This window comes from Apostichopus japonicus, chromosome 12, assembly GCF_037975245.1.
Source record: "Apostichopus japonicus isolate 1M-3 chromosome 12, ASM3797524v1, whole genome shotgun sequence".
In the NCBI taxonomy this organism is placed as follows: domain Eukaryota; kingdom Metazoa; phylum Echinodermata; class Holothuroidea; order Aspidochirotida; family Stichopodidae; genus Apostichopus; species Apostichopus japonicus.
Genome location: NC_092572.1, coordinates 29215376 through 29233032, shown reverse-complemented (window position 1 = coordinate 29233032; position 17657 = coordinate 29215376). Strand labels below are relative to the sequence as shown.

The 17657-nt window shown below is 34.5% G+C and overlaps 2 protein-coding genes across 6 annotated transcripts in view; both read right to left on the bottom strand.

Annotated features, from left to right (window-relative positions):
* LOC139977169 (uncharacterized) overlaps positions 1-17657 on the bottom strand; it is a 216882-nt gene that overhangs the window by 8504 nt on the left and 190721 nt on the right. The gene's annotated exons all lie outside the window — the stretch shown is intronic.
* The window catches only part of LOC139977164 (uncharacterized), a 371700-nt gene that overhangs the window by 329638 nt on the left and 24405 nt on the right, over positions 1-17657 (bottom strand). The window contains exons 7-14 of one of the 5 annotated variants that reach the window (XM_071986361.1): positions 17343-17545; positions 16126-16202; positions 15365-15426; positions 13732-13792; positions 12035-12358; positions 11312-11535; positions 10785-10925; positions 9580-9729 (exon numbers count right to left, since the gene is read on the bottom strand). The exons of 2 other annotated variants lie outside the window; for them this stretch is intronic. In XM_071986361.1, coding sequence (XP_071842462.1) covers positions 9580-9729; positions 10785-10925; positions 11312-11535; positions 12035-12358; positions 13732-13792; positions 15365-15426; positions 16126-16202; positions 17343-17545 — 1242 coding nt within the window. The remainder of the gene's footprint in view (positions 1-9579; positions 9730-10784; positions 10926-11311; positions 11536-12034; positions 12359-13731; positions 13793-15364; positions 15427-16125; positions 16203-17342; positions 17546-17657) is intronic. 2 more of the 5 variants (XM_071986364.1, XM_071986362.1) reach the window with 2 other exon arrangements.

Here is a 17657-nt window from a genome sequence, read left to right as displayed (position 1 = left end):
AATATTAAAAAACAGTAAACCTCTTGACTAATTATTGTATACATTTATAAGACATTAGTTCTCATATAAGCAGACTAACAAAATGTATATATTACGTACCAGATAACTGAATGGATATCTTCTTTCTCGTCCTACTGGGATATGACTGTAATGTGAACACATACTGTACACAGTATATCTACGAAGAAAAAAGGGGAACATGATAAGTATAGCAGGTGTGTTAATATAACTATTATCATGTAACTGTGGTCTACTTATATAGCCTAGTGACGTACTATCCAGTGTGAATCCTGATTGTTACAATAATACTAATTTCACGATTTTGAGACCGACTAATACACACTAGATGCTGCCAATCAAATGTCAAAAGTGACTGCATAAGAGGCCGATAACATAGCAACATACATGCAGACACTGATAATGTTAGAAAGAAAGCTGTTGCCATTTCCATTTTTAACTCACACATCTCCACTTGTACAATACACAGAGTTCACCAAGTAAAGTAGTAAAATTATGGTATTTCTTGATTTCTCACACAAAGTTTTTACCTAATTGTAGGCATACATCACATACCATATGAGATGCTGATGTACAGTAACATGTTTTGGAGTATCACTGACTTCTAAGTTTCATCATCATTCTATTGCTTCTCTTTTCTAATATTCAGTTACACTGACTCTATTAACTATGACAAAGTCAGTGTTATGTTCATATGAGCTGTAGATATAACGAAGAGACAACACTGCACGTAGATGGAGTCAGCTACTATGATATGTAAATACAAATGAAGATATTTAACTTTAACTGAATGTAGAAAATGTTATGGATATTATTAATGAAGCTAAAATGCATATTATAAGACATTTTCTGCAACTATCTGAATTAAAAGCCAATTCCCTAATATTTGCATTGCTTTCTTCATAGTAAATAAAGTAAATTATCTGCATGGTTTTCAGTTTTTTATAAAGTGGTAACTTGACAGACGTTTCTTTCAATATCACAGAATATGACTATAGAGCACTCTCAGCTCACAGACCAAATATAGCTTATGAGAATTGAAATGATTAACATACCTAACATTTCCCAACACAAGTTCTAACAGACTTCTTGATTTTTGTGGAGAATTCCACAAGTTGACAAATTGCTATATTCTTGCTTCATGTAGAAAGCATTTGTAGAATCACTTCCTTCCGAAAACCAGAATAGTCTGGCTGGATATCGGATATATCCTCCAGTCATCTGTGAGATGCAAGATATGGCAGAAGCACGAATATGAATGTGTGGGGTTATTTTCTGTATTTACTTATAGAATGACCAATGGAGTAGGTACAAGTTTCAAAGAAATGTTTATAAATTAGATCATAAAGAAATGTAAAAGGATTGCCGGGTCATTGGAAAGTGGTAATAAAAGTTTGAATACTTCCACACAACAGAAAGAATCATATGAGTGTTATTTATTAAGGAAACTGCAGTATGGATAACTGTTTATAATAGTAACCTAATTATTTAATATTCAATAACAATTGTAAGGATAATTGTAAGGATACCTGTAAACCTTTGAGAGAAGCCTGTTTTCCGACATTCGGCAAATAGCTGTACACAATACAATATTGTAGTCCATTATGCAGTTTATTGACAAAATTAATACTAAAAAGAATCAGGATATTTTGAATGTTTTGAGTACAATACATATTATAATTGCTGAGATCATATGAGAGTGAAAGAGTCTGCATGATGGACAAATAATGTATAATATATTAAATGATCTCTCTTACCAGGCTTTAAAAGTACTTCTACAAAGTCACTGAATTTTAAAATTGTTTGGCTCTGCCCATCACTCAATGGCAGTGCCTGCAACTATGCAAGAGAAATTGTAAAATTTAGATAAGAATTTACAACTATAAATATTGCCATTTCTTTCTTGCTTGTATTTCAAATTCACGACTAATGTATACAATTTGAGATTTCTCTTTAAAATTTATGTCTTTAAATTGTCTGTTGAGTTTTCAATGTAGCGTGATAAGGCAGCAACTAAGTTCATCTTTTGCTGAATGATTTGAACAAAGACACTGATTCTTCAATTGAATGAACATGATAAGTTCACTCACTGTACTGTCATATCATTAAAGTATGCTATGATTAACATTATACATACTCTTCAAATCTTTCTTACCACAAAATGGTTTGCAATTTTATAAGCTGACCAACATTTACAGCAAATTCTTGATAGCTTTGCTTTCTAATAAAGGGATATCCCTATAGAAAGTTACTATTTATAGGAAGTAGCTTGTGAGACTCCCCTTAAAGATGGACACACCAATGTATTAATAGTGAGACCAAATGAATATTCGAATATCTCATACTTCTATGCAAAATAGCCTTTACATTCACGTTAATTCCTTTGCAGAATAAGAAGATTTTTCACAAGTAAAAGTTAATTGTTCCTTCTACAGGCCAATATGCATTTCATATTCTATTTGGCTACGGAACGCACAACTTTATTGTGTAAATATAACACAAGAAATACATAATCTCTCTTACTGATTTCATGTATTGTTGTATTTGACTTACCTGAAGTCATTCCACATTGTTCCCTATTGAGAAGATAATCGGACAGGTCCTTATGATCAGCTGCATTTAGAGCGGCTCTCAGTGTTTTGTTTGTTGCTTCCATCCCATGTTTCCGTTTCCATAGTCGCAGCATCTGGTAAACCACTTCCTTTTGTCCATATTTTATGTTATCTGCTTCTATGTTTTCTAGCTCTGTCTCATCAAGCTTTAGATTTCTTCCCACATCCCGCCATTCTTTGGAAAATTTTCTTGATAGGTCCTGAAAATAACCAGAAACCAAAATGTTTCATCGATCTGATGCTAGGGTAAGGTAAAATGCCTCAAAATTGATATCTGAAATGATTTTTGGCTACAAATATTAGTAGCTCTTTCAAACAGTATCATATGCACTACCTACTTATAACTTTTAACAGAGTTTCCAATGTGGCAGTAGAAGCAAAATAATTTAAATTATTTTTTTGCCAGTAAGCGTCACAATATTCCAAGTATTGGGATAAATAGTAAAATCAAATCCCGTCTACCATTTGCATAATTCAGCTATTTATTTTAACAATTTAATAACAAAACATATAAACACTTATTAACAATACAAACATGCCAAATATGAAAGCTAACATTCATGTATGTGGCCCAATCAATATTTTTACAATATGCCTTGCCCACTCATTAAAATGCATGAAATGCTTCTAGGGAGCACATAGGGTAATACTTTTTGAATACTTTCTGATATTGTGGGGATGTTTATATATGTTCTAAACATTACGCAACCTTAATTTAGCAAATATTACTTCAGTAATGTCTAAATGTCTGCATCAAGTCCCAAAGTGAAAGAAAAGCAAGTTATCAGTCACGTTTCTTTCAATTTAACGACCAGTTTGTATCAGTCAGAAATCACAGATTTAGAGAGATATTGGTCCAAAATCATGAATCATACTTGGAAGTTCTCACTCACTAATACTTACCTGCAAAGTTGCATTTGTTACTACTTCGCTATCTTTAGTCATTGCTTCAGCCCCTACTGGGTTCCCTTCGGCTTCTTCTCTAATTGCTTGATAAGATAGCAAAGAAGGATTCTGTGAGAAAGAAATGGAAAAGGAGATAGTTGAGAACCAGAAAGCTCATAAGATTCATATCTAGGTCAAATGTTAAGCTGGTTGATGGAACATTAATTTTTGTATAATACGTCACTGAGTATGTAGTCATTATGTAATGTAAAGGAATTTTGTATTACTATGTAGATTCCTTACACATAAATCAGCTGATCCTGGGCACAACTTCTTAATAGAATGACAAACAGAATTTCATTAATTACACATTTTGTTATTAATAATGAAATCATTATCACCTTTGATGATGCTTCCACTGATTTTCTTTCAACTGCCAGAGTGGAATGATCCGCAACTGAAGTATAGCTTACAAAGACAGGCAGGCTTTTGTGTGAATCAAAGCTCTTGAGTTTCGGTGAAATGTTAAATATTTTGAGACATAGTTATTCCCATACACAGTGTGAACATTATTTTGTACCACTAACTGTTAACATTTAATACAAACCCTTATGAGTAGGTGGTTATTTGATTTTTTTTTCTTTATCTATTGGAACAATGGACTTACTGAGAAATACTCATTCAGAGACCCCACAATGGTGACAAAACATCATTTTTTCTTTCACAACTTGAATTTCTACCTGAGTCATCATTGTAATTTAAACTATGTATATTCTGAAAGTACTAACTTGTGAACATTGAAAGTCTATTGAAATTATTTCTTTGTAGTCATAGCAAAAATTTTCTCCTAGATTAAATCAAACTTGAACTCTGACCTTTCTTCCCCACCACAGGGCACCTTCCTAACTGAAGAAGCCATCTACCAAAAATGGCAACGTGATGAGCCAAATTAAACGAATAAACGTGTGTAAACATGCTTCATCATTAAATGTTCACGATCACGCTGTGTAATAGACACACATATCATCATGCATTCTAATGGTATTTGGGCATTTTATTCTACCAATTGAGCTACTGTAACAAATCAAATCCCATGAATTCATCACACAATTATGAGGATATTCAGCGATCTGACAACGTGACACTTTATCTATCTAGAAACATATTCTAAAATGTTGGTGAAATATCTCATCTCAAAGTTATGTCCCTCACTTGAGATATGGTTGATAGAATGTAATCTATTTCGTCTGGCTAACCTCATTTATTCATTGCAGATTTTCTGCAAAAACCTTATATTTTGCATTATCTAATCTTGTTGATTTATACTGGAAATGTGGTACCTTTGTGATGTGTTCCCTGTATTCATAATTTTCCCAAAAGGCAGTGCTTTGTATAAATTATTTAAGTACCATAAGGCAAAACAAAAACATATACAGCTCAATTATCATAATGACATCATTCACTCTGCTGTCTACAGATGAATCACAAAATATCATCACATATCCTCGTCATCAAAAAATTCTAGGATGTGACTGAAGAGGAAGGAATTTTCCAGCAAGATTGTTAAGAAAGTTTAGCAAACCAAAAAATATATTAAATCAATACAGAACAAATGCTATTATGTAGAAGAGTTAGGTGTAGGACAGTTATAGGAAACAGTACAATGCACGCATACAAACAAACACACACAGATACACATCTAATCGTCACATCCGCACCCACACCAGCACAATTACAAATGTTACTGAGCCCTTTGGCATCGTAACCAATAATCATAATTTCTCCCCACTGATTGTGATAGAGGCCTGAACCTTTATGGCAGGGACAGAGGCAAAGAAGGATTTTATGATGGAAGGGGTGCTTCCCTGACAAAGCGTACATTAATCACAAAGCCTATTGTATATCAAGACAATACAGAAATGTCCTAAATGCAGCAAATAACTGAATCTTTCATGCAGGATATAATACAGAATTGCTAAAGAAATCCACTTATCATGTAAGTCAAATATATATTTAAATTTTTGCTCTAGAACAAGATGGTATAATTAGACATTAGGAGACCAAATACATGTGCAGTGTACACGTGTAAAGGTAAAATAACACACTTTGAAAATTAGTTTCAGTTATTTGCTGCTCCGATCCTCAAACCAACAACTGCTCCATGTATCTAAGTGGAAACTCAAGTCATTTGGTCAAAGATCGTTCTCTAATGCCGCTTCTACTCTTTGGAACTCACTTCCACTGCACATCAATTTGGCACCCAACGTTAACATTTTCAAAAACAGACTCAAAACGCATCTATTTTTGACTGCCTTCCCTGAGCACTAGCGCCACTGAGCATTGGTTTTTCTCTGGATATGCTATATAAATTTGCATTTATTATTATTATCATTATTAATGCCAATGAAAGACTTGCTTACTTGCATACAAGCTAAGTCGGTAGCCATAAAATAAGCCCATTCTTTCTCCCACGTTGATTTGCATCTAGCAATTCAAAGCTCAAGAACGTTTAAATTATAGGTAAGGGTGCGAAAGAGTACAAAAGAACACTGTGTTGTAGGACAGGACAATGCCATTACCAGAATAGCAATTTAAATATTGATTTAAGGCAGTACATGGGATTTTAGTTTGGAATGCAGGTATGTGAGGGTGAAAGGAAGTTTTTTTTGGGGGGGGGGGAGGGGGCAGATATGCATAGTCAATCATTTACATTGTGCATTTCCAACAAATTAAGTCTCCAAGGGAACAAAGGATCCAATGAACATGGGAATATCAATTAAGTTTATTGGGACTATTTGATCAACATAAACACTCTTTGAGGGGAAGAAATTGAATCATACACCTGAATCCCAAAACTTGGTCAGTACAAATTGTATGCTGCTACTCAGTTTGCACACTCACAAAAAACTGTGCACTCTCAAAGAAACTGATGCTGTACCCAAGACTCTATGCACAATTAGACAGTTGTTGAAACTGTGGAAAGTTGTGCTCAGTATTTAGCATAATTTATTGTGTGTTATCTCCAAAAGTTGACTTGTGAACCAACATTGTGCCGCTGGTATGCTTCTCCAGTTGCAAACATGTGTGTCAGCTGTGATCAAGAATTTTATATTATGCACACGAAAAACAACACGGTTGTTTGTATGAATTTATTGTGATAAACCTTATATGCCAAGGATGAAATATGGAACATTTGATTATTGCCTTGTCTTTAAAAGCCATTTGTTGCAATTTGAAGAATATTGATGACTTAGAGTTGGAGACGTCATGTCAGCAACATCACCATACCATTGTGAACCAAGATTTACGTTTAGCCCCACAGACTCATCATTATTCATGAGATAAGAACCAAGAACAATAGGGCAAATTTACTCACCACGGAGCATCTATCTACCAGTAGCACATTGATTCAACTTGTGGTTCTTGAGATATGTTTAGAAGCTTTTGTGAATTTCCCCATTAAGGCCCACCCACCATGAATATTAACAGGGTAAAGATTGTTGTTGCAAAGAACATGTTGTTATGATGCAGCAGTTTGCCACACTAATTGCTGAACATTATGTATGTTTTAAGTGGTGTAATTACGCTAATTTGGTAACGTATAGCACAATCAGTGAATGGTATAAGTTAATTTCCAAGTAGTGGCTTGCTCTCTTCTCTGAGTGGCACCAGCATGTCCGTCACACCACATTAAAATAGTTTTGAGGTATGTCTTCCACTGAAGAAACACCTTTCTGTTCCGGCCTTTCTATATAATACCAACCCGTCTGTGGTTGACTCTTTCTTCTCTTTTGCTACCACTTTTTGGTCCCGTTATCTTTTGGACATTTTCTCTTCCTGAACTGTTATTTACTCTAAGCCTTCCTGAAGGTTACGGACATACCATCTTGGTAACTTTAGGGAACAAAGACTTCCCTGAGTGTGCCCCCCCCCCACCCAACGAGGAGCCCAATGGCAGCTGGCAAACCGGAGGACCGCACTAAGTTAACGTTAAAGTACCAGTATGTATTGTACTTTTGTTAAGTTGTTGTTTTCACCAAGAGACACTGATTAGATTAATTTTTAAAGACTACTTCTCTTATTTATGTTGTGTTCGTCTCCGCAATTCATAGTATCTTGGCCCCCTAACAATGTACATACTCTGTACTTACAACACTATACCAAGTATAAACTAAATGGGATCTACGGTTGCAGAGATATTGACATTTTAAAGAAATTTATGGCAAGCCCTGCCCACTCATATATTTTCATGAGAAGGAAGACACTAACAATAGGGCACATCTACACATCATAGGGCACCTGTCTACCAAGTTTGACATTGATTCAACTTGTCTTTGTTGAGATATCATGTTTACAAGCTGTTTTTGATGAATTTCCATGTACTTACAACCCACCTGTCACATACACACACATATACACACGCCAACACGAATGCAATAGTTACTGAGCCCAGGCATCGTAATAAAAAAAATCACGTATATCTTGTATGCAAGTTCCCACATGCTTCATACGTTTAATATGATTACGAGTTTTTCAGGAGAAAGAAGGTTTAACATTAGTTGGGTGAGATTTTATGAATCGTGTCCTTCATCACTCCTGTTTAAGTTATTTTTTGTTGATTGCTAAAAAGATGCAGAATTATCGTCATTTCCTCTCACATATATATTGTCCTTAAAATTGCTAGTCACTGCAGTCAATATGCAACAAATTTGGCTTCTAAATCAATCAACATCCCACAATTAAAAATGATGAATGTACGACCATGGACAGTATGACCCCAATTTTTTATTTTATTTAATGCAAAATAAAATGTTTCATAACTAAATTTGGGTCACTTATGAAGCTGGGGGAGGGGGGTATGACATGTTCTCAAGCCCCTAAAGTTTTTTGTGATGTCCACTTTACAAAGGTCCTTTTTTACACTTCAAAATTCTCCCCAACCGTCTGTTTACTTCCACTTGTCTCTCCACTTTGCAAATTATGGTGCTGCCTCTGCATATACCGTATATAGACATTTTAGAAAATTCCACTCACTTAATCATCTTAGTTATCAGTGTTTACTGGAGTTCTTATAAATCTAAAAGATATTATGAAACAAGCAACCTGTATATCTTCAAATATTTGTTGATTCACAGTATAAACATAATGGACTCACCATCTGGAACTTAATTTATTTTCCATAATCATAGAAGGCCTCAATACAGCAGTCTATGATACACATTTCAGTTAAACAGTACGATAAAATATTTAAATAATTGCAATACACATACATCATCACAAATAATAATTTTTGTTTGGTATAAGTATAGTACTTGTAACAATTAGATATGTGCTTCAAACAAATGGAACTGGATCCATAATGACACAGTGAAATAATATTCCAACTTTGATTTGATTTCACCAATTGGGGTGAACTGCACTGCCCATGATTCAGCTAATTTCCTGTGTACAATTACTGATACAATTAAGCTGGAGGTGCCATTAGCACTCTTGTCACACAAAATAATCTCATCAGATCAGCTATCATTAAGCAACATAGCAGTCCCTTTTCAGCTTAATCTCTTTGTTGCCACCTTATAGACTCATCATTTCTTACTTGATTTTTTTTAAATGATCTTTTCCTGACTATTTTTCTTAAATATAGTCCACTGCATGGTTTACATGCTTCATCCAATTTCATCTTCAGTAATCCTTTTACCTCCTACGTCATTTTATTTCACTGCCTATTGTTATAATTTTACCCCATTTATTGTCTAGTGCCCAAACAACTTTATCATGTATGTAAAAAATGTCTGCTTGATCTGTTTTCCTCCCTTTCCTCTATGTCTGCCTCTGAAGATCCTGTTAGGATTAAACCTTCAGATACTCTTAGTATGATGTATTTAATTATTTTATAAATAATAAGCAAAAAGCTTAGCAATGATCTGAACATAAACATGAAGTAATCAACACTAATTTTGAGATTTGGAGTCACTGGGTTTTTATTCTGAGGGAAGCTATGTTGATAACATCAATGTAATGTGTATGTAACCTAAATTAGCATGAATCTTGATAAATAACAAACCTCTAGTCCAAAGGTTAAGTCTGTAAGGTCTGATTCTTGTCCAGCTTTGAAGTAACATGAACATTTGTTCGTCTCCATGGTACCTTTCTTATTGAATACAAATGTATGGAAATGTCCAGTCAAAGTAGCTGCTCTAATGAATGGTATATCCTGGGGTAAGAAAGGAAGGTATTAAATTGAAAATGAATAAAGATATTCACAATATTTAAATGTTACTATCATATTTATAGCAACTATATATGTCGGCAGTACAGGTAAACCAGACTGCCAACAGGCATGGTGATTCCATGCTACAACTTCTACGAGAGTATTTAATACAGCAATGTGGTCCTACCTATTAGCATGAGCTACATCAAAGTTTTACATTTGGTGTTATCATTTTTAAAAATTTAACCTCCAATTGAGCTTCCATCTCCACAAACAAGCATATTGTTTTTATAATAGTTATGACATATCAACATATTATGTACAATATTGATTCATGCTTTAGTTTCTACAACTTGACTGAGTACTGTACACTGAGCTTCTATCTACACCCAGCTGCCTTGTCGCATTGTTCCTTTAACTCACTTAGGTGGAGCCACATATTTGCACGACGTTCGCAACTGTTTACTCTGCAGTTAAACACATGGTTTACAAGACTCTCATATTTGGCCTATTTTGTCTTCCTTTGGCCAAGAAAAAAATTCTTTTACCTACTGACCTTATAGTTGGATCTTTATATTGAACATGATTTTTGGATAGATTATGATTACATTAACACACACTCGTCATCATGTCCACAAAGGCTGCTCCTGCCTTTGGCATGGACTCAATTAATATTGTTCATTAGCCAATGCCCAAGTTGGAATTGGGAACAAAAGGTATTGCCTGCTATCACGTACATATAACTAGTTTGTTTTACAGACTCCTGTTAGTTGAAATACCTTTTTTTATATATTTTGAATAATTTTCTATATCTCTTTTAGGCTGTAAAATATTTAAGCAATCACTTATGAATTTTGTTGAAATGAAACAAATTATTTCTACCAGAAACATTTGTCACATTTTAAAGTGGTTCTTTCGAAGCCGTTTGGGACATATTAGAGCAGTGCTCACTCTTATATCATTAGGATACGTCCCCCAATAGAACTGTCAACATCAGTCTTAACATGACAGGTTTACTGTAATATCGAACACTTTGGTTAAATAAAAATCATACATACTTTTGGGTTTTCTTCATCAGGGTGAATGTTCCAATAAGGCGGCTCAGTTTTGACAAAATAGAATTTAAGAGGTAATCGTCCTTCTTTCAAAAGTAACGCAGACTTTTTTTGCAACACAGAGACTTTGTTCATACTAACATTCTTCAAACAGAAAAGGAAAGAAAGGAAGGATTCATGCATATGTACAGGTGAGAGGTATACATATATCAAAGTGTAAAATAACCTCCTCTTTGTGATAGATAATGTAAGAGATAAAAAGCAGCATGAAGGTTAACCTCATTCGATGAGCCCCAGGTAGATCTACAATATACACAAAATTGTAATATTGTGTATGTGAATAAACATTATTCCTTTAACATTTGGGTATTAAGTTCAAATAATAGCCAGTATTAGTTTGTGATATTATTCAATCATTTCAACTCAGCGTAAATTTAATCAATCGTAAATATTAATATCTGTGGTAACCTTTGTATGTGACCAGCTAGTACGCACCATTACTACCATAGCCTATGTGATTTAAACCTCACCTCTTCACCGCCTACTACATCCAAGTAATAACCAACATCAATATGTACTATAGCTTTATGAGATGGCAGATGTTTAGCTGCATACAACACGATACGTTTCCCTTCAACAATTTCATCACCGATGTCAAATTTCTCCCAGCTGAAAGTTCTTAATTCGATTATGCAATTTCCCTGATTTAGTAAGTAAGGTGTGTCCGGTTGTGGTTCCCATAGAGGATGGGTACCTGAAGAGTCAAAATAAAACAGAAAAGTACTTAACATTTCTAAATATCAAAGTAATCATTAAAAGATTGTTTTATATGACAGATGGATTGTATTATGCAGGAATTAATATATTAACTGTATGACTGTCAAAACGAACCATATTACTACAAATGCAATTAATTTAAAAGCAACACCTGACCTATTGTTCTATATTTGCTCATATCAACCGTCCTGTGACTTGAAGTTCCCTAATCAGGCACTTGTTAAAGTTCCAAAGACCAGACTTTTTTTCTATGTGGTTCGAAGACTTTCGTAATCGCTGCCCCTACATTGTGAAACAAATACCCATTTAACATCAAGAAAGCCACCTCATTTAAATGTTTCAAAACCCAACTGAAGACATTTATGTTTCATAGATATTTTCATCTTTAAGCCTTCGACTGCGCCTTTGAACAAGCCTTCGGTACTGGATCCATAACGCATTATTAAGTGATTTAAGACATTTACATTTTAATTTACCTTCTTTATGATGGCTGCTATATATATTTGCTTTCCATTCACATCCTTTCTTGAGAACCAAACAGTGAGGCAATGTAAGTTTTGCTGGTTTCAGTAGCTTCAGGTTACTAGGCAGGAGCTCAACCACAACTGATGAATTACTACTGAATGAAAGATCAGAATCATCCTGGAAGTTATATGGAATAATTCTCATCTGGATTAGCTGATCCTTCTCCAGAGCACCAGGAGGTATTTCTAAGCTGACACTGGTATCTAGAAGCTCTAGCACTCCTCCATCCTTGTTGATCCAAAGCTCCATTTGCAGTGGATTGGAAGGTAAGTTGTCTGCAATATAAATAATCAGGGACAATCAGCAGGAATATATTACAACATTGCTTTCAGTGAAGAGTGGTCTCCTTAATGGTCTTTTTCTTTGCTAGTATCTGTAGTATATGAGGACACATATATCTGCTTATTTGTCAAAAACTATTGTTCCTCCATTTATAAAATTGATAATTTTAATATATTTAAATCTTGCAACCTCATATGCATTACACTTTGATCTTTTTTTTGGCATTTATCAGTTCCAAGCATATTGTTGTCACTGAAATAACTTAACACAGAAGTCTACAAGCTAAACTATTACACATAATTATTTACAAATACTCAAATTAAAATTACTCCCGGAGGTTTGATATTTGTGGCTGATGTTATTCAAAGCAAGATTATTACAAGTCTTACAATTCTTTACATAATGCTAACAAACTTGAAAATGTAATACTCAGCACTTACTGCAACAAACCTCATTATTTGGAACATAACTATGAAATGGCAAAGTTGACATGAGAGTATAGGCACACCCTCCCATTTTCTTAGGAATGACTAACAGCAAGTTAACTACATCATGCATGTAGGGAAGTTCAGACAATGATGTGGATATTTGTTTTATTAGAGCTCCATGGGTGGTTTTTCCACTGTGTCATTGATACCATGCAGCCATACTGACACCATTATTTCAGTATTTGTTTCTTTAACCTGACATTAACACTAGTTTCTTCATGCTGAGTGTAGAAGTTCATCATTTAGCTACCATTGTGAATCTTACTGCAATGACTAGTATGCCTATCGTTATGCTATGATGACATTCAAGTCCTACTAACCAAGGATTTATAATTCTTTCACACAGTATAATTTGACTTTCTCAATGTACTTAAGTTTTTTGTCAAAATAAAGCTTTGGTTTCTTAATACTAGGAGACCACAAATAGGATTTCACAAAAAATCACAAATAATCTGCGGTAAAAGGAAAAACCACTTTTTGGATAGAACAAAACAGTCTCAAGAGACTAGTATTGTCATAACGTTTTCAAAAGTTGATTGATCCTGTACTAACTTTACTTTAAGGCCAGCCTCCATAGTTTGTTCAAAGACTGGTCAATAAAGACACAAATATATTACTGCGCAGTTAGTAAAATGTAATGAAAGGAAAAGGCTTGTAGTACCATCGTTGCAAAGAATGTCAATAACAATACTGAAAAGGAACCGTCACTCATCAGCAGAAATCCAGTAATGAGTAAAGAATTAAATATGTATGCCAGCTTAAAGTGTGATTACAGATTATTCTAGAGTTACAGGGATTGCTTTGACAAGAACAAAGAAATTCTTGTTAATTAAACATTTTAAGTTTTAAATGATTGATCCTATTATCCAGAAACTCACCAGAGGTTGGTTTCAGTGATGATGATTTTGATGACATCCTCCCCGGTAATCTAAATTCCATCTAAATGAAGATTTCATCAGACAAGAAAAGACAAAAATACATATGGTGGAAAATCATACAAACCTGATAAAAACTACATCATGATGAATTGTCATTTCTTTTTTATTGAATGAGGTTGCTGATGTAGGTCAACTCAATAAAATTTAATCGGAACTAGGATATCACAAATTTCAAGCTCCATTTGCCATTACATCAAAATATTTTAATAATCACTTATCACTAAAAGAACTTACAATATACAACACAATGATCCAAAATCCAGACCAAACAGCTTTCTGATGTTGGCTAAAAAGTCAAATGTTTTATATTCTAAGAGATATTTTCCTGTTGAGCTTTACAATAAATTTTGACAATTGCTGCCATTAAAATGACATATGATCCCTGCCAATACTACAAGGATAGTATTCAAGAGGGGCACCAACCTACTGTAACACTGACACTAAAAGAAAAACACTATCTAGGATTCAGATGACCTCTGACCACCACAATCATAAAAACAGCCAACAGCTTTCCCAGAAAAATCTGCATGCAATGCTTGATATTCCACGGTGGTTAATTATGTTTTAGCAGGCATATCTCACACACACACACCCACAAGAATCACATATACTTTTGTATAATTTGTTAAGGAATAACCAGAAAGCCAAGAGGCTTATATATTCCTTGCCACATTTACATTGTATCAGAACATTTACTGACTTCCGTGCACAGACAGTTTTTATACTTAATAGGCTGGATCCACATACCAAGTGTGAAGTTCATCCAAGTTTTATATTGTAACCATGAGTGACATTTGAGCACTTAATATGGTTGAGCCACATACCACTTTGACCTCTGGAGTTATCAAAATGACAATAATTTGAAATTTGACATCTACTGACCCCAATTGAAATTTCCAAATAACTAAAGTAACCTAGGACTTACTGAGGGGCACCCACATACCAACTATGTGATTGGTCTGGCCAGATTAATTGAGTCTGCTTGTTAACGTTATCAGAGTTTTCCTCCTGTTGACCTAACTTGACCTTTGACCTCTACCGAAGCTGCTTTATGGAGCACCTACCACCCAAGTATGACATTTATCAATGCTATTGTTGTCCAGTAGTTTGAATACAATGTTGCATATTTTGTCCACAGGTAAACTCAAATGACATTGACATTGCAAATAAGCTAAAGCAGCCCAGATCTTTGTAACGGTTATCAACATACAAAGTTTGAAGTTCGTGGACCACACGCTTGGTGAGTTATTGTGTTTACAAACTTGTTTTCTAATAAATTATCTACATCCGAGAACATTTCGCTTTATTCCAACCCCTTGTCTGGACAACGGATGACTATTGTCCACTATTGGTTGACTATACTACTGACACAAATTTATTTTTTCCATGTCACCACTTCTGAGGCCGAGACATGTACATGCACGCCAACACCACGTCATAGGTTACTTTTGCCTTGACGAAAGCATCAAGAATAGGGCTAAACTCAAAGAGGAGTTTATGCTGGTTAAGCAAAGGAATATCAGAATCTGAAATGAATGAAAATAATTTAATAAAAAAAGATAATGCATCTCACCATCCATTCTCCAGTTTTCACATTTAATGTGTGAATTAAGTTTGCTCCAATGATCCATTCAACTGAAATGAGTATAAGTAGATAACAATAAAACCCTCGGCCACTCTCACATGGAATATTTTATTGAACACATTTTTGTGTATGTTGCCACATTTCTCTGTGTTGAGGATAAAAAACATTTCAAAGTTACAGGTTATATTGGGACTAATTCTTATCATATACGTTGCATCACGATCAACTTAGTGAATACCACAACGTTTTGCACTAATATAATCTAAAACATTTCTTCCCTCCTGAACAAATAGAGCACTAATGCAGTTAATTAACTGTGCATAATCCCTTTCACTGTAGTAATTTATTTTACTCAGCTGATGATGTTCAATCTACTGTACTGCTCCACACTCACACACACACACGCTCACACACAAACAAATGAACACCTTCTTGAATTGCTGTCTTCACACTTCCTTGTGATGATTGTTATCACTGTTAATATGTCTAGTTCTGTATGAAATTAAGTTTTCTGATTTCAGCTTGTCCAAGCTACTGTATTATCATAATCTATCTCGCTTAACAGTTGATACAAGTAGTACCATTTTGCGGGCTAATTACCTTAAGTTACATTTTTTTTCAACAGAAGCAGGACTAGCATGAAACAGCTTAAAAAAATATGAGGCTATTTTATTGTACCACATACAGAGGAATATCTGTTACATCTAATTACCAAGCTCTTGTTATTCATGAAATAGAATGTATGTTACCTGAAATGTTTCGGGATTGTAAGTTATTCAGATCTTTTCCATCTTTCACAGCCACCGGTGGACTTGGTAATAGTATGCTGAGAAAAAAAGTAAAATGTACGATAAAATATCTCCCACTGTGCAGATTTTTATTAAGAAAAAGAAATAAATATAATTGGGTCATTCCGTGTCAAATCACGGATGGCTGTTGCTGCACCCTCTCCAAAAATTCCCAAATTTTTTGTATGATTGGACCACCATGAAATAAGCTGAAAATTTTAGTTGCATTGCTTTACAATTGGCCGATTTATCACACTTTGAAATTCCGCAATTTGTCGCCACCATGGCGTTTTGTTGACATTTGAGGTCCCATTTATCAGCAATTAAACATTCTTGGAATGACCCAATTGTTAGATAAATTAAGTTAATTAAATTTACATAAATTAACAAAGAAAGAAGTATGTAGAGGGCATAAGCCCTTAATTTTTAGGAAAATGTAAGTTTTCTACAATTATATATAATAATAAGTACTGTATTTTGTACAAGGAGAATTGAGACCAACTCTTGGAATCACCTATATACACAAGATGTTCATATCGGTGACCTCAAATGACCTTTGATCTCATGTTAAGTAGGGGGCACCTATTAACCTAGTGTACATTTTACAGATACTATCACTGTTAAGTAGGTTTGTTACAAGGTTTTCAGCTTTGGAACTGATGAACCTAGATTTTTAATGAGCTCTCATCATAGTGAGAGCAGTTGAGAACTTACCATTTAAGAGTAGAGCTTTAACTGGCAATTTTAATACAAAGAATACTGATATAATGATACTAAAACTTAATAATATGCAGATCAAAAAGACAAATGATGCTCTGTCCACGATAACACTTCTACGCATCATGGGTTGAAGAGTGCTAATATGGTTACCAGTTCACCCTGGACATGATCGAATGAGAATGAGTTAAGCTTGTGGGGAGACAGGTAAGCTAGGAGTGAAGTAAATTATGGCTAGGTAATCTCGATGTAGCAGAATGTCAGAAAAAGTAATGATGCAGTGAGAAAGCCAAACTTTTTACATGGTTCCCATTGTTCATAGATATAAGATGCTTGGAGATATTTCTGCTGAATGTTCTTCTATTAGCTCTATAAATCACACATTCCAATATAACCTTATTTTCAATATCACATAGAGTGAAAGCTTTAGTTTGGTTTGCCGACTTTGAATTAGTCCTCACCGTGCTACTTCAACCTTTTCATTGTTAATAATGAATTTAATGAGATCTTCATAATCTTGTTTAATCAGCTTCTGGTCCCACCGATTCACTTCAATAGCCCTCAGGGTATTCAAAACTCCCAGCGAGACATCAGCCTTCAAGATCAGGGCTTTCTCTGTAATTTTTTCCACAACATCTGAAAGCTTCAGACATTTAATTGGAATCTGGAGAATGATTCAAAGATATTGTAGTATGTCAATCTGAAAACAGTACCCAACAATAACAAGTGGAAAACTGAAGAAAGACATTAAGATTAATTGTGTGTGCTATTGAAGA